Source organism: Ochlerotatus camptorhynchus, unplaced genomic scaffold (genome assembly GCF_037179485.1).
Source record: "Ochlerotatus camptorhynchus isolate MF236.1 unplaced genomic scaffold, CSIRO-AGI_Acam_v1.1 ptg000434l, whole genome shotgun sequence".
NCBI classification, from domain to species: Eukaryota; Metazoa; Arthropoda; class Insecta; order Diptera; family Culicidae; genus Ochlerotatus; species Ochlerotatus camptorhynchus.
In genome coordinates, this window is record NW_027040920.1 from 343,140 (window position 1) to 364,622 (window position 21,483).

At 39.6% G+C, this 21,483-nt stretch overlaps 2 protein-coding genes across 3 annotated transcripts in view; one reads left to right on the forward strand and one right to left on the reverse strand.

The window, feature by feature from the left end:
- The window catches only part of Eip78C (Ecdysone-induced protein 78C), a 111,354-nt gene that overhangs the window by 65,006 nt on the left and 24,865 nt on the right, over nt 1-21,483 (forward strand). For both annotated transcript variants that reach the window (XM_065234637.1, XM_065234636.1), the window contains one exon: nt 1,687-1,953. In XM_065234637.1, coding sequence (XP_065090709.1) covers nt 1,687-1,953 — 267 coding nt within the window. The remainder of the gene's footprint in view (nt 1-1,686; nt 1,954-21,483) is intronic.
- On the reverse strand, nt 208-586 carry LOC135711739 (venom peptide SjAPI-like). Its single transcript, XM_065234704.1, has one exon. It carries the CDS (start codon nt 584-586, stop codon nt 227-229), a length of 360 nt encoding a protein of 119 aa, XP_065090776.1. The 3' UTR covers nt 208-226.

Here is a 21,483-nt window from a genome sequence, read left to right on the forward strand (position 1 = left end):
CTGAAACAATGGTGTTACAATAAGCATAATACCTTAAAACGCATTTTTAAACCCCAACAAGATTTTCGTGTTGAACATTTAAGCAAAGTTAGTTAAGCTGAAGTTTATGAAGTTTAGGATGTTATTTTAATTTTAATCTAGCTTAAATGCTCGCTTAAATATATTGTTTAATTTTAAAATCTATTCAGCACGGTTCTCGAGAAAATCTGCAAATACAACTCCACAGCTACTCTTCTGGTCCCCTGGATCGAAGGATCCTTCGACACTCACTCGGACGGATGCAGTTTCCCTCGGATAATTCCCGAACATATCGTACTTTGCAGAAACAGCCAGCCACGCACGTGCTCGAGCAAATCGTTGTCCGGCGGCGTCTCCAGGGGGCACACGTGGGCGGACACTCACTTCCACATTCCAGATAGACTTCATTTTCCCCGCATCGCTTCGAAGGAGCTGTGAACAAGATCATGAGAAATGGTTCCACTGGTTCAATTAATGAAATTATACCTTTTCCGGCATCATCTGCCCTGCTGGAGGAGATCAAAACTGCCACTGAACAGAGAACAACGACTAGTTGCGTGGAATTCATGGTGCTCCGGAAATGTTTCACAGCCTTTTATGCGCGGTGGAAATTTGCAGAAAAATCACTGTATTTATAAATTTATATCAACTAAAATTACTTTTCCAATATAACGACGTGGTTCAGTAAAAAGCTAAAAGTACATTGCAGCACCGCGCACCGACTACATCTGATGACTTAGAAACTTAACAACTGTAGTGGCGATGATTCGTGGCATCACTAATCACACACGCTCATTATGCATTTGGGGAAAAACGTCTGCCTAGAACGAATATGTGTTACAGTTTTAGCTGAAACCAGTTATGAATCACACGTGCGGGGAATGAATACGAATGCATACTCATCTAAAATTTTAACAAAGAAAATTTCATCATGATTATCAAATAACGGTTTGGCGCTACGGTTATTCTAAATATTTGTTGCTACCGTAAGTGGGGGTCATAAAATCACATTACAACATTCACATTTTAGCAAGGAAAACAATTTTAAGCATTATTAAGCATTAATATATTGATCAATGATATAAGACTATCGTAGACATTGTTGATTAAAATCGATGGCTCATTTTACTAAAATTCAATTAAAAATAGATCATGGAGGGTGCCATTGGGCCAAAACATAAATTTGGGTAAAATATCTGAAAATATGTAAAGGTAACGGAGCTATTAGAAGTACACTTGGCTATAATCACAATGTAAACGCGTGTTACCCTCGTCTATCTACATAACAGTGTGTTCACACTTTTGTTTGCCAGTGGGCATTTTAGACTACTATATTTTAGAACCTACTCTAGGAGTTCAAGAAACACATTCTAGTCATCATTTTCTATTTATTCAAGATATTTGCATCATTTTTAAATTTTGGCCCAATGTCACCCCGTCTTACGGTATATGATGTTTTTTTTTTCAAATCTTAAAAGTTCAGGCCCTTCCTCATTTGCATAATTTTAAAAATTATCTCTTCTAATGATCCTCAATTACGGTACACCATCGACACCAGCCAGCTCTTGGATACTTGCTTTTCGAGACATTAAATTCAACACTCTTTCCCTCAAGTTAATGTAATTCCTCCACTCATCATGTTCTTCTTTCCCTCCTCCCTCATTACAGAACAGCAGTGTGCCGGTTCGGATGCTAGCTCGACGACCTCCTCGAAGACGTTCGTGGCCTGCAAGGTGTGCGGCGACAAGGCCTCCGGCTATCATTACGGCGTGACGTCGTGCGAAGGCTGCAAGGGATTCTTCCGGCGGAGCATCCAGAAGCAGATCGAGTACCGCTGCCTGCGGGATGGCAAGTGTCTGGTGATACGGCTCAACCGAAACCGGTGCCAGTACTGTCGGTTCAAAAAGTGTCTCGCCGTTGGAATGAGCCGGGATTGTAAGTGTTGTTAAATGTACACATATTCAATATGAGAAAGTTGCAACAAGCCCTCACATAGAATGCATTTCTTCAACAGCGTGGAGAGTGCATTGCCCTTTTTGTTGCAACATATTTGCTGTTCCCTTTGAACATAAATTTCCCCACCGCCGTTCCCTTGGGTTCCTGCGAAAATATCCGGAATCGCACAACTCGAAAGGTTAAAAGGGAATCAGTGAATACAAAGTACCACTCGAACAATCTGCCTTTTCCTGCGAGATAAACGGATTCGAGGCGGGAACCAAACAAGCCGTGATCATCTCAACCCTGGCTCAAGAGATTAAAACTGAAAGTTTAACTGTACTGCGTTGAGTTGCATGCATGCATATTAAGTCCATTTGAAACATTGCAGCATGTTAGGAAGAACATCAAGAGGATGTCGTAATTGGAAAAGAATCAAGTTTTAGTTATTCCAGTTTGTTGTTGATGATCTTAGGTACTTGTTTATATTTAGCAGCACACGGTGTGAAGGTAAAGAACTTGATTCAATTATCCCAGCCGGGGAATTACATCGCATACAGTACATTGGCCAGTCTACGCTTCGTCATATGATCGATCGAGTGCACTTTCAGCGCTATGTAATATGGGTGTGTAGACAATGGAATTTAATTAACAACATTTATGCCTTGTCGTGAAAAATGGAAACTTTTCCCCCGTAACAATGAGTAACACATGGGAAAGCTTTTAGCCTAGCGGATATCTATGGCATATTTCTCTAAACATATATTAATAATACTTTTATGAATCCGCTGCCTTTAGTTCAGTGTTCTTTATGCAAGTCGTAAATCTCGATAAGCAATTTCCTGGTTAATTTTGGTAATTTTATCCGGTTATTCTAAATCTACATAAAATAAATGTGATTGAGCCGAAGAGATCGTTAAATGGACAGCAGCATTTTTCCTCGATCTTGAATTCTAATTGTAGAATTAATACGTCTAAAATCACCAAAATTTGTTTTGAAAACCTTGAAAAATCGCACAGAAATCATTACAATATTTGATTAGAATTTGAGATTCTCTCTGGGATTCCATTGAAATTTATATTGCTCTGTTCCGGAAATTCTCTTCAGGAAACTCTAAAAAATCATGGGATATATCCTTGATGATTCTTCCAAGAATTGTTTTTTTATGGGGTATTCAGTTGTTGCATAATCGTAAAATGCATACAAATGGAGCCAAATCAAATTTGAATTATTGTTGGTGCACTAGAACTATTTTAAACAAGCACGATAAACAAAGAGATGAACTAGCCTACGGCTAAACATCTCAAAAATAAAGTTTAAACATTAACAAACATTGGCAAAATGACCATATAAACGCTCCTATGCGGTACTTAAATATAAGGTGAGATATAAATTTGTTATCTGTAGAGTAAACTGAACACAATTCCCTGGGTTGATCTTCCCCCGTTTTCCACAACTGGCAAAAACAAATAAATTTTTGATTCTACCTTCTTCGATTTGCATAAAACTTTGCATACTTCAAGAACAACATGTGAAAAGGGCATACAAGTTTTTTGTAAACAAACCTTATTATGCCTTTTCTCACCACCCACAAGACAGCCACGCAAACCATCAATATCACCGGGTAGGGGAAACTTTGCTTAAAGAGACGACGTGCAGCAGCTACTGCGAGAGATGATTCAGCGCTAATCTTCTTCATTCCTTTATTTAACGTCGGTCTCTGTTCCGCAATCTAGTGCCAATCACCGACGGCAATCGAATGTGCAGGAAGGCAGCTACCACACCTGCGTAGGATATCGCACCCATTCAACACACATGGGCCGGGCCCAACGGCTTAACTTCCCTTCCGAAGGAAGACGTGACCAGAGATTTTTATGCCTCAGAAAAATCCCACCGACCTCGGCTGGGATTGAACCCAGACTCATTGGGGTGAGAAAGCAGTCACGCTTACCACTACACCACCGGCGCCGGCTAATTCAGCAGTTAATATCCGAGTGAAACCCGTTTGAAGTGTGGTGACTAGAAGCGATGGGCATTACGGGAGGAGAAGTATTCCAATCATGTGTGTACTTGCCTGCGAAGACGGTTTGGAAGACCCCTTCTCCATTCTCATACACAGGTCCGGAATGGGAGCTAAACGAATGCCTGGAGACCTCCATATGGAGAGAGACGAACATGAAGTGGCTGGCTAGAAACGACGGCCGTATCAGGTACATAATTGCTGTTACTGAGAGCGTACTTGCCTGAAGTAGCGGATTGGAAGACCCCTTCACCAGACTCAAACACAGGGCCGGAACGTCTACCGAACGCTGGCAGGAGAGGCACGACTGTGATGGGGGGATCAGGGGTCTCCGAAGTTCTCAAGCTGGTGCGTCCCGGGATGAAGCTGATCAACTTGCAGAAGTGATTGAAGGAGTATCTGTTGTCGGTTTTCGGACCTGTCATCACAGGTAGGAGAACCCCGTTTCCGCATTCGATTTGAGAGCCGGGACGACTAAGACGGCGGGAACTAACGCCAAGCTCGACTGAGACGGAAGGATAATTTGCTTCCAAATGTTCCAGATGAAGCGTACCGAAGTTAGATTCGGAATTGAGAAACTCGTTTTCGGTAGTGTTTGAGCGTAATTGTAGTATTCTAGAAGCCAAAGAACGATGAACCAACGAAATGCTGTTACAAGCGAGATACTTGCAGGTGAGAAGATTTTGGAAGACCCCGACACCTTCCTCGACCACACGTCCAGAACGACTTTGGAGGAAGGAACTAACAGCAAGCACGACTGGGTCGGGAGGACTAGGGGCTTCCATGATGCTACAGACAGTGCTTTCAGGGTTGATTTCAGCGAAAGACATGATCAGCGGAGAATCTATTGGTTCTAATCCTATTGGCCACCGGTGTCTGCAGGAGGCTTCGCACCGATCCGAATGACTCAACGGTTTGTTGCGTTGTTCTCAAATTCGTGGAAGCAAACGTTTACAGGCCATGTTTCTTTTGCTAAGGCCACGTCCCAGATTCATACAGTGGGTAGTGAGAATCGCAATTTCATCGTCTGAAGGACTAAAGGGTGATACGGTCAAAATTTGGTCAAGGGAAAACGCGTGTAAATCGGTGAAATCGTTTATTTAAAAAATCAAATTAAATTTCTTTTTCAAGTTCAATTAGTATAAAATTCAGGAAAAATATTCAGTTAGGCTTCCGCTTTTCCAAATCCGAATTGCCGGGCCTTACGCTTGACCCCTGCCATCAGATTTTGTACAGCCACCTTGTCCACCTTCTTCGCCGCAGAAAGCCAGTTTGCCTTGAACTGCTGCTCGCCCTTAGCAGTTTTTTGGTCTTCTTTAGGTTCCGCTTGACAATAGCCCAGTATTTCTCAATTGGGCGGAGCTCTGGCGTGTTGGGAGGGTTCTTGTCCTTGGGAACCACCTGCACGTTGTTGGCGGCGTACCACTCCATGGCCTTTTTACCGTAATGGCAAGATGCCAAATCCGGCCAAAACAGTACGGAACAACCGTGTTTCTTCAGGAAAGGCAGCAGACGTTTATTCAAACACTCTTTCACGTAAATTTCTTGGTTGACAGTCCCGGAAGCTATGAAAATGCTGCTTTTCAAGCCACAGGTACAGATGGCTTGCCAAACCAGATATTTCTTTGCGAACTTTGACAGTTTCATGTGCTTGAAAACATCTGCTACCTTTCCCCTTCCTTTTGCTGTATAAAACTCCTGTCCCGGAAGCTGCTTGTAGTCGGCTTTGACGTAGGTTTCGTCGTCCATTACCACGCAGTCAAACTTCGTCAGCATCGTCGTGTATAGCCTCCGGGATCGCGCTTTGGCCGTCGTATTTTGTTTATCATCGCGATTTGGAGTCACTACCTTCTTGTAAGTCGATAGTCCGGCTCGTTTTTTGGCTCGATGCACGGTTGTAGACGATACACCCAGCTTATTTGCGGCATCTCGGAGGGAGAGGTTAGGGTTTCGCTTGAAACTACCGGCAACTCTCTTTGTCGTCTCAGCGGCTTCCGGTTTTCGATTTCCCCCCGATCCAGACTTCCTGGCTGTCGACAAACGTTCCCCAAACACTTTAATTACATTTGTAACGGTTGATTTGGCAACTTTTAGCGATTTTGCCAACTTTGCGTGCGAGTAGCTCGGATTTTCGCGATGCGCGAGCAAAATTTTGATACGCTGCTCTTCTTGCTTGGACGGCATTTTGACAACTGAAGAGTGAATTCCAAAATCAAAATAGGAGCAACATTCTACACACACACACACCTTCAAAATGAGGGGTGTTCAGGTTTTTTAAATGCAAAATTGAAAGAAATACGTCAAGTTGATATTGACCAAATTTTGACCGTATCACCCTAAATCCACGAGGTGATTCCGCATTTTTGAAATGAAGAAAAATTTTAGAAAACATCAAAATGCTACACTCAATAGTTTCACTAGCGTGCCAAGGATTCTTGTTAATGAAGGTATTTTTTCAATGGTGCATTTAATCTGGGTATGGGGAGTACTCCAAAGTGCATAGGAGATGGTGCTGTCTTCCCACCACTGTTTCCCTACTGTTTAATTTAGCTAATTTTATTTATTTTTTGCTCCGGTGGTGGTTCATCTTCTTCAATGCAAACTGCTTTCAGACAGCCAATGGAAATTGACAATTTAATCCCATCGACTATGTCGATGATGAACCGTCCCAAAGAACCGCCAGTCGGGGTGACAGAAAATAATGCCGAACATTCAACATGTTTTAAAGATGATATAAAGGTCAAATCCAAATTTAATACAACGCAGATAAACAGCTGTAACTTTTTAACCACGGTAACAAATGATTTGTAATTTTCAGAGAAGATTTTTAGGCAACAAAAGATCAAGGTTCAATAGCAAATTAATACCAATTTCTCAATTAGGGAATTCAAAAGCTGTCTTTAAACTTTGTACAGTTGCGAAGAAGTCCATCCTCAGAATTCCTTGAGGTTCTTTTCGAAATTTTTAGAACTTTAAGAGCTCTTTTGAAATTCTTCTCAGAAGTCCTCTGGAATTATTTTTAGAACTCTTCTTGACTTTTACTCAGAACACCTTGGAACTGAAATTCCCTTAGAGTTTCAGAAGAATTTCCTCAAAAAAAATATTATATGAGCTAGAAATTATCGGTACTCCCTTGAAATTTTTCCCAAAATCCCTTTGGAATGTCACTCAAAATTTAATTTTCTCGGTATTATTTTTGGAATTATCTTGGAACTATCTGCAGGATTCACTAGAAATTATACTCAGAATTTTCTTGGAATACTCCCGAGAAATCCTTTGGAACTGTCCTCAGAATTCAATTTCTTCTTTGAAATTCTTCTCAGAAGTCCACTGGAATTATATTTAGAACTCTTCGTGATTTTTTTCGCAGAACACCTTGGAACTGAATGAAATAGAAATTATCCTCGAAATTCGCTTGAAATTTTGCTTAAAATCCCTTTGGAATTTCACTCAAAATTTGATTTTCTCGGTATTCTTTTCGAAATAATCTTGGAACTATCTGCAGGATTCACTAGAAATTATTCGCAGAATTTCCTTAGAATTCTCCCCTGAAATATTTTGGAACAGTCATAAGAATTCAATATCCTTGAGGTTCTTCTCGGAATATTTTTTAACTTTTTTTTTTCTCAGAACACGTTGGAACTGAAATTCCCCTAAAGTTTCAGAAGAATTTCATCTGCATTATCCAAAAATTCTTCCCAGAATGTGTTTGAAATTATCCCTGGAATTCCCTTGAAAATTTTCTCAGCATCCCTTTGTAATTTCATTCAAAATTTGATTCTCTCGGTATTCTTTTCGAAATTATCTTGGAACTATCTGCAGGATTCACTAGAAATTATTCGCAGAATTTTCATGGAATCATCCCCAGAAATCTTTTCTTTTAGAACTGTCCTCAGAATTCAATACCCTTGAGTTTCTTCTCGGAAGTCAAGGTTAAGTTGTCCGCCCATTCACCAAAACGTTGTACTTTTTCTACCAGAAATGTTCAATAAAGCTTGCCCCTCCATTCACCAGCACTGTGCAATTTTTACATCAGGAATTTTCAATTCAGCTTGCCCCTCCATGCAGCAGATTGTTGCAAATCTTACACCAGAAATTTTCAATACAAACTTGACCCCAGAAAATTTTACACCAGAAAATTTCAATTGACCAGAATGATACAAATTTTCCACCGTTAATGTTCAATAAAAATTGCTTCTGCAATCTTCTGATTGGTGCAGATTTCCTTTGTTTTCATTTTCCACCAGACTTTTTCAATATAGCTTGCTTCTTCTATCATCAGAATGTTGCGGGTTTTTCACCAAATAAAGCTTGCCCCTATTTTCAGATTTTTCATCATACATTTTCAGTACAGCAGCTTCCCTCCAATCATCAGAATGGTACACATTTTACACCAGAAATTATTATTAAAGTTTGTTTCTCTATTCAGCAGAAGGATTCAAATTTAAGACCAAAATTTTTCCGAAAAGCTGACCAGAACGGTGCAGATTTTCCACCAGAAATTTTCATTATAGCTTAATTTTAAATAAAGCTTGTGCAAGTTTTTCACCAGAAATTTTCTGTTCATTTAATTTATCACAGCGATGCACATTTTGTACCAGAAATTTTCAATAGAGCATGCTACTCCACTCCAGGGGTGGCCAGATTATTTTTTTCATTATCGGTAGCTTCTCAAAACTCTTATCGGTAGTTATCGGTACACAGAAAAAAAAAAGTTGTTGAATATTACATCCAAGCTGCTGTAACCAGGACAATCCATCGGTTGTGTAATATAACGTTGTACGATGTACATCGATTTTGCGAACAAAATTACATCCATTGATGTAATGTTGTGTCTGCTTTTTGCTATTACTTCATTATTTCATACATCAGCTTGAATTACATTGATCGATATTACATTTTTTTTACTGTGTAGGGCGTCTTAAGAAGGCTTCCCGAAACTTAAAACTTTTGTGAGCGGTGGAAGGATGAAAACAAATCATGCGCAATTTTGGACTTTCGAACCGAGCCATCTGCCATCAACCTCACACATTGGATAATCTAATCTAGAGCACAAACGAAGTGACAGACGACTAACTGGCGAAGAAATTAATTAAAATAATGTGGTTCGCTGTAATATAATTTTCTCAGAAGCTTGTGCCATCAACCACCAGATGGGCTAGTATTTTTGTTTTGATTTGAACATAGTTGATTTTGTGTGCAATATGATCTTTGACAGTGTGCAAAGAGTGTATCATTTTGTCGTTTTTTTTGTGCATTTAAGTTTAGAGTAGAGTGAAAGAGATAGAACCAAAACATTCTAGTACATTTAGTGTTGCCATGTGGTATAATTCATTAGTAGTGTTGCCATGTTGTACAATCCTGTAGTAGTGGTGTTGCCATGTGGTACACTGAAAAACTGCAATAGCAGGTGCGTCACCAAAGTTTTCGAGCCGCTCCGTCTGTCACTTCGTTTGTGTCTAGAGTCGGCGCCAATAGTGAAGCCAAGTCTACCTATTGAACTGTCAAACCGGCTACCAAGCGTGCAAAGTAAACAAACATTAGGTTTTGCACCGTCGGAGTTAACCTCAATCTGATTACAGTTTAATGGTACTGTTTACGTGGACTTAGTCGATTTTTTCTTGGGTAGATTTTCTCGATAATTTTTCACACTGCAGTGAGATGTAAACTGCACTTCTGCATTGTGTATGAGCAACATCCTTTCACCGCGCTGTTCCTCGAAAATTTTCAACTGAAAATTAGGAAATTTTAAAGTATTTTTTTTTTCAAAAAAAAAGGCCTAAGTGCTTGTAAACAGTACCACTGAAATGTCAAAAAGGTTCAGCCAATTAACACTGCCTTCATTCGTGACGTCACGCTGCTGAACCTAAAAGGCCTTTTTAATGCACCACCAACGTACACACCAAATTTCTTAAATATTGTTCGGTACTTTTTTTGCTGGATTTGTTCGGTGAAATATATTTTTTACCGAATGCTTTGTAATCAATATTATTTTACCAATTTTTCGCAATCATAACTGCTGAATTTCCGTAATTTGCAGAAATTTACCGAAAACTGTAAATCAAATTTGCTGATTGAAACTGTAAATGGTTGCGATTCCGCAATTCTGTAAAAATGTTAACGAATGTACTGTAAAAATAATCTTTTACAAAAACAAACTGCAATAAAGTACAGCATTTCCGTAAAACTTACTGAACAGATTTGTAAACTTTGTACTGTCAAACACAACCTTTGCTGCCATTTCGATGTTGAGTGTTCTTCGGTTTTATGTTGTGGAATGTAAGTACTTTACTTTTTTTGCTAGATTGTGTTTTCATTTTTGGGTCAATTTCTTTCAGACGCCATGGACGTTAGGCAACTCAATATCCTCTTCAAAAGTGCTGAGTTCGGCTCAAAAGTCCACGGTTTGCTGAGTCCGGCTTCATTACTGTCTTGTGTGTGAATAGTTTAGGTGCAAATTAGTTCAGGTCTGTGGAAAATCGTACAATAAGACAATTACCGATGGAAATTGGCAAGATGTTCAATGAAAAACTCGATGAAACATGCATTAATTTGCGTTGTGAAAAATCCTTATTTTGATGTAAGCAAACGGTTTGGTTAATGTTTCCTCTGGAACTCGCGTGGCGCACTCTACGTTAGTGGTGCATTAAAAAGGCCTATTGCAATAAAATATAAAATATAATCGAAGAAATGATCATAAACACGCAGTGAGCATTACATAGTCATAGGATAGGCCTTTTTAATAGGAACTTTACGATCGATTCAGCCTCTGGTGGTGAATAGGAGAACGTCAAAAAGAGTGTTGTGAGCAGAAATTTTTGTCTTGAGACATAGGAAGTGGAACACTTTTTTACTTTTCCTGAAAAATTGATTCATCTGAGATGCTCCAAAACTTAGTCTACAGAACTTTTAAAAAAAATTTAATTCTGTAACGTTTTTGCAACCATCCTGCTGGTGTACAGGAATATCTTTGTTGCGAAAAATGGAAAATTAGAAAAGTGCCTTAGTGCTTATGATCTTCCGGATTTCTTGTGTGTGAATAGTTAAGGTACAAATCAGTTCAGATCTGTGGAAAATCGTACAATAAGACAATTACCGATAGAAATTGGCAAGATGTTGAATGAAAAATGCTTTAATTTGCGTTGTGAAAAATTGTTATTCTGATGTAAACAAACGGTTTGGTTGACATTTCTTCTCGAACTCGCGTGTGTTGCACTCTACGTTGGTGGTGCATTAAAAAGGCGTATACATTTGTCAATGATCAGTTATGAGAATTTCTGCTATTTTTTGTTAAGGTGATACTCTAAGGAAGCCTTAGCGTGAAACTTTAAAGGCACAAATGTCAGCTTCCACAAAACATACAAATTTGAAATTGCTACTCCTTGTTTGCTGTGCTACTACAAACAGAGAGTAGCAATTTCAAATTTGTATGTTTTGTGGAAGCTGAAATTTGTGCCTTTGAAGTTTCACGCTAAGGCTTCCTCAGAGGAACGTCCGATAAAGTGGCCATATTAAAAAAAAATCCTAGAACCTGTCGGTTTATTCCGCATTGTTCAGAATCAAGAGATCAAAGCGTATTTAACTTGGAATACACATTTTGGAATATAGTGGCTATATCCTGGTTCACCGGATAATCTGGATTGACCGATAAAGTGGCCACATTATAAAAATGATCCTAGAACCTTGCGATTTTTTTTTATGTCCGGAAAAAAATGTCCTAGGACCTTGCGATTTTTACTATGTTTGATCAGAATCATGAGATCAAAGCGAATTCTATTTTGCTGTAAAGTGGCCATGACCTGGTTCTCCGGATAACCTGTATTGGTGTCTTTACACTATTAACTATCAATTTCCAAAGTCAAAAGTCTCCGGCCAATGAGATTACCACCAATCGATTCAGCAGATTTTTTCCTTTGAGAATATGTATAACATTCAAAGTGTTTTTATGTTACTTCATACGCGAAGTTTGCGATTTTCATAGTTCCTTGGAAATGCTATCTAATATGAAGCTTTAGTGTGATAATTTATTAGCTAGAGAATGGTCTTTAGAAGAGAGTAGGTGGATAGTTCCGTTAGAGTACGGCAGTATGAAAATTGAATAGAAGTTGAAAATGAGCAGAGGGCCATTAATGCGACAGAACAAAGTCAAACGCAAACCTTTTGCCTAGCCCTTATAAATTACACAAAACATGTTTAGGTTAGATATCCCTAATCAAAACGGTATGGTTAATGTAGAGAATAGGACAAATATATCGTTTGTTATGCTGACATTCATTAGAGATCGATAATAGGCGAAATATATCGTTTGAGGTAAAGAAAATGATCGGTGTAATCAATAGTAGGCTAGTTGATAAAAAGGACACAATAAATCAGTCTTAAGAGTGAGTTTGTAACGAACGTAAGCAAAAAATAAAAATCGTCTGTTTAGCGAAAACTAGAAAACAGAAAGAAGGTTCCAGTTAAAGCCGCTTGGAAATGGATGGTCCAGAAATCGAGTCCGGTCACGACATTGGCGCAGGTGCTTCCAAAAAGTAATCTCAAGGTGGTTCTTCGCTGCCCGAATGAACACGGCGTTAGTATAAATCATGAAAAATGTGCAATAGGCAAGCAAACTGTGAAATTTCTAGGGTTCTCTCTTTCTCATGACGGATTACGAGCTGATGAGGACAAATTGATGGCCATACAAGGTTTTCGCAGGCCAGAAAATCAATCTGAGGTTAAAAGTTTCTTAGGGCTGATGAACTTCATGGAACGATTCATTTTGAAACGAGCGAAACGAATCAAGAATTTGAGACAACTTGCCAAAGCCGAAACCTTTTATTGGAGACAAGATGAATTCGTTTATTTGAAAACTGAGGCATTGAAGTCTATATCGAAGCTAGGATGTTTTCGTTCCGAAGATCAGACCGAGTTATTCGTGGACGCTTCTCCTATTGGACTGGGAGCTGTATTAGTTCAATATGATCATGCTGGGGTTGCCACAGTAATATCGTATGCTTCAAAAGCATTAACAGATGCGGAGAGGTGATATCCTCAAACCCAAAAGGAAGCATTAGCGATGGTGTGGGCAGTTGAAAGATTTTCATTTTACCTGTTGAGCAAATCTTTCACCATAAGAACGGATTAGGAAGCGGACGAATTCATATTTGGCAGAGGAATTAAAGCAGGGAAGTGTGCTGTTTCTCGTGCAGAGGCCTGGGCTCTCAGACTTCAGGCTTATGATTTTAAAGTAAAACATATACCTGGTCGTTCTAACGTTGCAGATGCTTTATCTCGTCTTATAAAGAGTACACAATGTGACGAGCCATTTGATGAGGACAACGACAAACATATTCTTTACGCTTTGGACGCAGGCTCACTAAAAATCACATGGAAAGACATAGACAAATCTTCAGAAGATGATACTGAGATAATCGCTATACGATTTGCTCTGGATACGGGAAGATGGCCAGAGAATCTTAAACGATTAGAAGCTCATGCGAAGGCACGATGGAAAATGACAGGTGGGCAGGAACTCACAGTCTCCCAGTGTTGGTGAGTTCTTTGCCGTTAATGTTCACGAAAAGTTCATTATTTTGCTATACAGAAATTCAAAACAAAAATTTTATCTGCGGATTTGAACAGTTTTTGACCTGTTTCATACTACCGGAAGGTGTATGCTGGTCACAAATGCCGTGCCAAACTGATTTCCTACTCAATTAATCAATCTTTGATGTGAAATTCGCTAATAAACACGCGGCGCATTTCTTATAGCAAACATGCCATAACAAAATGGGCATGGTTCATTTAAGTAAACAAACTAACACTTCTTCCGACTGTTACACCTATGTATTAGCCGTCTCGATGCGAAGGAACTCCGTGCATTGGGTCCGAAGATTTTCAAAGGAGATCGAATTGTTCTGCCAAGAAATCTACGACATGTGGCTCTTCAAACAGCTCACCGTGGACACATAGGATGTGCAGCAATGAAACGAATAATGCGGGAAATTTTTGGTGGCCAGGTATGAGTAATGAGGTTGAAAGATTAAAACTTGCCTGGTTATATCAAAAAAGAACCCACCAATACCGCTGGTTAGTCGATGTCTTCCAAAAGGTCCGTGGGAAATTTTGCAAGTAGATTTCCTGTATATTCCTTCGTGCGGTTCCTGTGAGTTCTTAGTTTTGGTTGATACTTACTCAAGATATTTGACAGTGGTGGAGATGAAATCGACTGCTGCAGCAAGCACCAATCTGGCTCTCTGCGGAATATTTATTAACTGGGGTCTTCCTCTAGTGCTTCAGAGCGATAATGGTCCACCCTTTATAAGTAAGGAATTTATTGAATACTGGCAAAATAAAGGAGTTAGTGTAAGGAATTTCATTCCTCTTAGTCCCCAACCAAACGGAGCTGTTGAACGTCAAAACTAGGGGCTAATAAAAGCAATAGCTGGGGCCAGACAAGATGGTCAAAATTGGAAGAACGCTCTACAAACTTATGTCCACGTACATAATACAGTCAAACAACATTCAAGATTGAGGATTACACAATTCGAACTTCTTGTTGGATGGAAGTATAGAGGAACTTTTCCGGTTCTTTGGGAATCTGAATCTGGAAGGTAAGATCGAGATGAAATAAGGGATAGATATGCAGTAGCGAAGTTGGACAGTAAGAAATATGCAGACAAGCACAGGGGAGCGAAATATTCCGATATAAAAACTGAAGATAAAGTTGTTGTTGCTGTACAAAGGAAAACCAAAACAGATACATTTTTTCTCAAGAAAGATTTGCAGTATTATCAAGGGAAGGTGGAAAAATCGTTGTATGCTCGAAACATTCAAGATGTCAAGCTAGCGTCCTATGAAGTCCAGTCAGATGATGTTGGAGAATCAGATATGCTCCAACATTCTTCAAGAATTAGTAATCAAGATGAATTGGGTATAGATCAATAACAAATATAGAAGTAGGTATCTTAAAAAAAGAATCATGTCTAATATAACTTTTCAATTAAAATAGGTACGGATGTTCCAAATAGATCATAATTTGATCAATACTGAACACAGTTTGAGCAATCTTCTACCAGACGAGGTTCAAGAAAGTGATGTGAAGCCTACTAATAGACCGAAGACATCAATTCAAAAACCATCTAAATTTAATGACATGTTCTTTTATTGTTTATATGAATAGAGAGTAGATAAGGAAAGAGATGTAGAGAATATTTAGGACAAATATATCGTTTGTTATGCTGACATTCATTAGAGATCGATAGTAGGCGAAATATATCGTTTTTGGAGGCGAACCAGCCTAAGGCTGAAAGCCTCATAAATAAAGCTAAATAATAATAATAATAAATATATCGTTTGAGGTAAAGAAAATGATCGGTGAAATCAATAGTAGGCTAGTTGATAAAAAGGGCACAATAAATCAGTCTTACGAGTGAGTTCATAACGAACAGAAGCAAAAAATAAAAAATCGTCTGTTTAGCGAAAACTAGAAAACAGAAAGAAGGTTCAAGTTAAAGCCGATTGGAAATGGATGGTCCAGAAATCGAGTACGGTCACGACAGTTAATTTGCTTAACGACGTGTTCTGGGTATCACCCAAACCATTTGTGGAATGGTTCAATGATTTGGGCTATCGTTTGATAATGGTTATTTTTTATTAGGGATCATCTGCCGTGAAAACAGTAGACAAAGTCGGCCGACTAAATCCATCGACGAAAAACTATTAAATAGGCCGATTGCTCAGTGTATCACCAGACGAAAAACGATTTAATCTGCTGATTAATACACCGAACTTGTGGCAAGTGGCAATAGATTTAGTCGGTAAACAATGAACTGCAACGGCTGCGAAATCGTCTACGCAGGGCAAGGAAGCGTTACTTTCGGTCTAGGAATGAACAGCATAAGGCTGAGCTGCGTGACTTAGAGAGCGAATATAACTCAATGCACAATGGTTTCGCTGCTACATTCATCGTACTGAAGCAAGTTTGAAACAGAACCCCAACAATTCTGGCAATATGTGAAGACCCGTAAGCGATCCAACGGAATGCCTCGACATCTTCGTTACCAAGGTGAGGCAGCTGAATCTCCATCAGAATCCGCAAATCTGTTCTCGGCGTTCTTTCGAAGTGTGCAAAGTAATAACCGACCACCTTTGACTGAATCGTACTTGAGCAATTTGCCGCACTACGACTTGAACGTGACCGTCTACAACTTCTCTCGACAAGATGTTTTTGCTAAGCTGGTTTCTATCGACACTTCGAAAGGAGCAGGTCCAGATCGTCTGTCACCTTTCTTCATCAATCGGTGAGCGGAGTCAATCGCTTTGCCTGTGAGTATACTCTTCAACAGATCTCTTTCGGAGGGCATATTTTTCAACAAATGGAAAACTGCAGTCATCACTCCTATTCATAAAAGTGGTAATGTTAATGACGTCGAAAATTATCGTGCAATTTCGATTTTGAGTTGCTTTCCTAAAGTCTTGGAGAGTCTTCCCTAATAAAAATAACCATAAAAGAGAGCTTAACGACGTGTTCGGGGTATCATCCAAACCATTTGTGGGATACTTTACCCATCCGGGATACAGTTCGTTTATGGTATTTGTTTATTAGGGTTGTCCATGATTCTTTGTATCGTAACGTTCAGCATGTGATATCAGAGAGTCAGCATGGATTTGTCAGGAAGCGGTCAACAACAACCAACCTGATGTGCTACGTTTCTTCTCTTGTGGACAGCCTTGAAAAGCGACAACAGGTCGATGCAGTTTATGTCGACTTTTCTAAAGCATTCGACAAAGTGCCGCATGCACTGGCAGTGGAAAAACTCAAACGCATGGGATTCCCTCAGTGGCTTACTCAATGGATTGAATCGTCCTTGTCTGAGCGTTGGGCTTTTGTGCGCCTCGGTGGAACCTCATCTGAAACGTTCTCAATTACTTCCGGGGTTCCCCAAGGAAGTCATTTGGGACCATTACTTTTCGTGCTGTTTGTTAACGATCTGTGCGAACTCATCAGATCACTGAAGTACATGTTCGCTGATGACCTGAAATTCTTCCGCCTGATAACCTCCATGGTCGATTGTTGCGCTCTTCAGATGGATATCGACTCGCTTCTTGATTGGTGCTCATTAAACGGAATGGAAGTGAATATTCGTAAATGTAACATCATCTCGATCAACCGATCTAGGATAACTGGCATTTTCGATTATAAGATGAACGCTTCAAGTGTCAACCGTGTGTCATCAATCAAGGATCTTGGATTAATACTGGACAGTAAGCTGAAATTCACCGAGCACATTGCAACAACCACCGCCAAAGCATATGCGATACTAGGGTTCATCAAGCGCAACACGCAGCAATTTGAGGATGTATACTTTTTTTAAAACATTGTATTGTTCGCTAGTGCGTAGCATACTGGAATGTGGCGTTCTAGTATGGGAACCGTATCACGTCACGCTTTGCTTTCGCATTGAAAAGATTCAACGTAACTTTGTCCGCTACGCTCTACGACTGTTACCATGGAACGATCCGGTTGTTCTTCCGCCGTACGAGGATCGCTGTGCTTTAATTCGTCTTTCAACATTGGCTGATAGAAGGATTCTTCTGCAACGACTGTTCATATTCGACATTGTGCTGAACTTCTAGGGAAAATCCATTTCAATGCACCGGCTAGGCAGACGCGACAAAATGACCTTCTTCGTATTCCTCAGCATCGTACTGTCTACGGTCAAAACAATCCACTGGATGTTTGCTGCCGTCGTTTCAACGAATCGCGTGAAGATTATGATTTTAATATTTCGAAAACCATGTTTAAAAATAGGATTAGTTCTTTAACTAGACATTAATAATTCTGTCTGTGCGTTTTTATTATACGAAGACAAGTATATAAATAAATAAAATAAAATAAAATAAAAATAAACGAATCGGGTGATCGTGTATGATGTTTGTTTGTTTGGGAGATATTTTCGAAATAAAGCACTTTAAAATTCATCATTACATACCATTATTAAGAGTACTTTTTTTTTTGCTCGGATCATGTTGTGACTTCCACAGAAACTCGCTAGAATAAAAAGAAAATAATAATTTTTTGGTCGCAATTCAAAAAATGTATTCAGTTTGACACATTTTTTCGAACTTATCACCGCTGCGATTGCAAGGAGGCCGAATCAAACTTGAATTTGTCAATAGCCATGTACCACTTTTTTATTTCGTCCCACTGTGCTTGGGTTGTAACCAAGCAATGTTTCATTTAAATCTGAAAGGGTCAATACAAAATGGTAATGGCGTTTTGGGCTGGAAATGCTTTTCTTCTATAAAAAAGACTGCCAGAAAATTTCTCGCTTGGATGTAAACCTGTTCAACTGCACCCTTATTTTAGCATCAGAAGATAACCACTCGAATGGACAGCTGGGAGAGAAAAGCACTCGACTTGCTTATCGGAAGATATTCGGGAAGCATTTAGTTCGTTGCTTATAAGGCGTATACCTACTCTTGTATGCACCTACGTGGCGAGGGGATGTTCACGTTTTAAGTACATCCATAATAGCTCATACCTACTGATGCTTTATATTGAATCTTGAACATCCCTATATGTAAATACAGTCTCAAACTGCATGCTACTGCGCCGGTCGCCCGTAGGCACCAAGGAGAAAGTGCATCACGATGAGCAGCGGCCGGTTCCAAGCTGCAATTGCAGTTTCCTTCAATGCAGTCTGTCTGTCGGATGCATGTATCCAGCTGTGTATAGAGTCACCTTTTCCGTTTTCGCGATGCGTTTGTTTATCGCCCGAGTCATTGGAGACGACGATTTTGGTGTTATGCAAACTTTGATCAAAATTTGTCTGATTTTCAACGAAACAAAATGAACGTTTGCCATGTTGCCTTCAGGGTAGGTATTACCTGCTACTACTAACTCAGTTCAGCATATCTTTTCATCATCGGGATCGATGCTATTTTTTCCTCGAAATACGGAAAACGTTTACGGCAGTTTTGTCGCTCATTCGACCACCACCACGACCACGATGAGACGACGATGTTGTATCGATGGCGCCCTCTTTACATCACCCCCCACAGCCCTCCTGCTTTTCACACCCTTCAAGTTGTTCCACCGCTCACAGCTCTCTCAGTGTAAGCTAAGGCTTGTTACTACCAACCTGGTTTGCAATCCGATTCCAAAACGATTCATCGCAAATGAAAATACGGCTCAACATAATTTGTGTGAGTGGTAGGTAGGTATGTAGGTATTCCGCGGAAGAGAGGAGCGAAAATGCATTCGCCGTCTGACCGCTGCGATGCCGGCTGTTTCAGTTGCATTATTGGAAGTGTGGATTTTTCTCCATTCGAAGGAAAATTTGCCGTCACTCGAAGTCGTGCGGACGGGAAGTAACTTTGTTTCGCGAAAGGAGGAGAAATTCGCAATACCGCACCGCCCTCGTGGTGATCTTTAGGGTGCGGGACCCTGCAGTTCAAACAACAGTCCGGAGCTCGGTCGTCGTCATCGTCGGTGTCAAAGGGTTTCGGATTATGCTAAGTGTATATAAACATGGCTAATGTGTTCGACTCGGTGCAAACATAGAAAAGAAAAAAAAAAACAAATCAGTGGTGGTGGAGGCCTAGGCATAACCTACCAGCAAACTAGTAGAAACACGATAGTTGCAGTGCCGGAGTTTTCTTCCGGATTTTCTTTCACTTTTGTCTGCCAAGGAGGTGGTTGGAGGGTTTCCTACTCTCTTCCTACTTGGCTGTGCTGTGCGACCGACGACCGGTGGCATGGAAAATGGGTAAATGCCGCTCCAAAGCTCTGCTGCCAAGATAGGTGTCGTCGGCGAGGGTGCGCGGGCGGGTGTCGATGCAGTAGGGGCAACACAACAGGCAACTTGCAGACAACGCCGATGCAATTGCAACTTTTACTTTCGTTTGGACATTCTAGTGGTGCAGTTTTGGATTTTTCGGGTTCGTTGTTTTTGATCCGCTCGCGCGGTGGATTAGTTAAATTCGCGATCCGTGATCCGGGTGACAGTTGGATGCCGGGTATCTCGAGAAGAGCTTGTGATGAAAATGTTAGTTGCCGGAAAATATAAGATGAAATAGATTGAAGAATATCGTGAAAATTGTTGTCCCATACATTGGGTCTAGAAGTATTAAAAAAAAGTGAAATCATTGCTTGTGATTTGGTGTCAGTTAGAATGAGCAAAATGTGTGTGAACCTATTGATGAAGTAAAATCACAGCAAGATTGATGCTGTTTGAAATGTTTCATGGTTCATAAGATCTTGATCTCAATCATGTAAGTTCATCAAGATGTTCTATTTTATCATAGCAAGTAAAAAAAAATCTTTTTACTAAAGTTTCAAAGCAATTGATAAAACCGAATTGTATAACTCCCTGCAGTCAGTATTGCATAATGATCCTAAAGCCGTATTTGGTAAGACAAAAATGTTTGCCCTTAAATCGTTAGTTGTGGTGCCCTCAGGAAAGTTTTTATATAGTTTTTGGCTAATCTTTTGATGTAAGTGACAAAAATATCAACTATTTAGATATTTGATTTAGACCAGCAGACAAAGTTGTAGAACAATTTATTCGAAGTAACTTTAATGAAAATATATATTTTCTAACTCTGTTTTATACTGGTTTTAAAAATGTAACTTAGAGTGCTAAGAGATTAACCAGCCCAAGGCTGAAAATCTCTCTATAATAAAGCAAAACAAAAAAAAAAGTAACTTAGAGTGACCCCTTAAAAATCTGTTTTGCTACATAAAATTTTTGTGCATTGATTTTTTTTACAAAAAATTAATTTCGCATGTTATTGCTTCAGTAACTAAGCTGCTATTTCTTTCAGTTGAATAGTTATAAATTATTTTTGTTGAAAAATTTGCTATTTTCTATTGTTATTTGGCCTCAAGAAGGAGTAAATGGATTTTGATGTTCCATTGGAAATATTGTGATATCATTGATATATAGTATATAAACTAACTAACTTTTTAAAAGGGAATACATTCAACGCTCCATAGTTAGAGATCATCGAGTTATAGAATTATCGACTGAAAATGGTTCAAGAATATGTGATTACTCGAGATCATAGGTGATTTATAATTTTAAGCCAATACAAACAAAATCACGCAATAATACTTAATTTTTTCGCATGATAGGTTCTGGTTCATGATCGGTTTTGGCCATTTGGCCAAGCAGTTCAATATAATCAGAAATGATCGAATCATGTAAAGCTCATGAGGCCTACTTTGGCTAAGCCGGTAAAGGTGGAGCTACGAAGCAAGACCATGGTGGAGGTGGCTGGGTTAGATTCCGGTCCGGTCTAGGAATTTTTCGGGTTGGAAAATTTCTCGACGTCCCTGGGCAAAGAGTATGATTTTACTTGCCATACAATTATACTAATGCAAAAATGGTACCAGCATCGAAAGCTCTCAATTAATAACCGTGGAAGTGCATCTAGAACACTATGATGAGAATACGCAATAAGCTACACAGAAAAAATTCTGAATTTTAACTATCGCGTAAAACCTATAGTTGGCATAAAC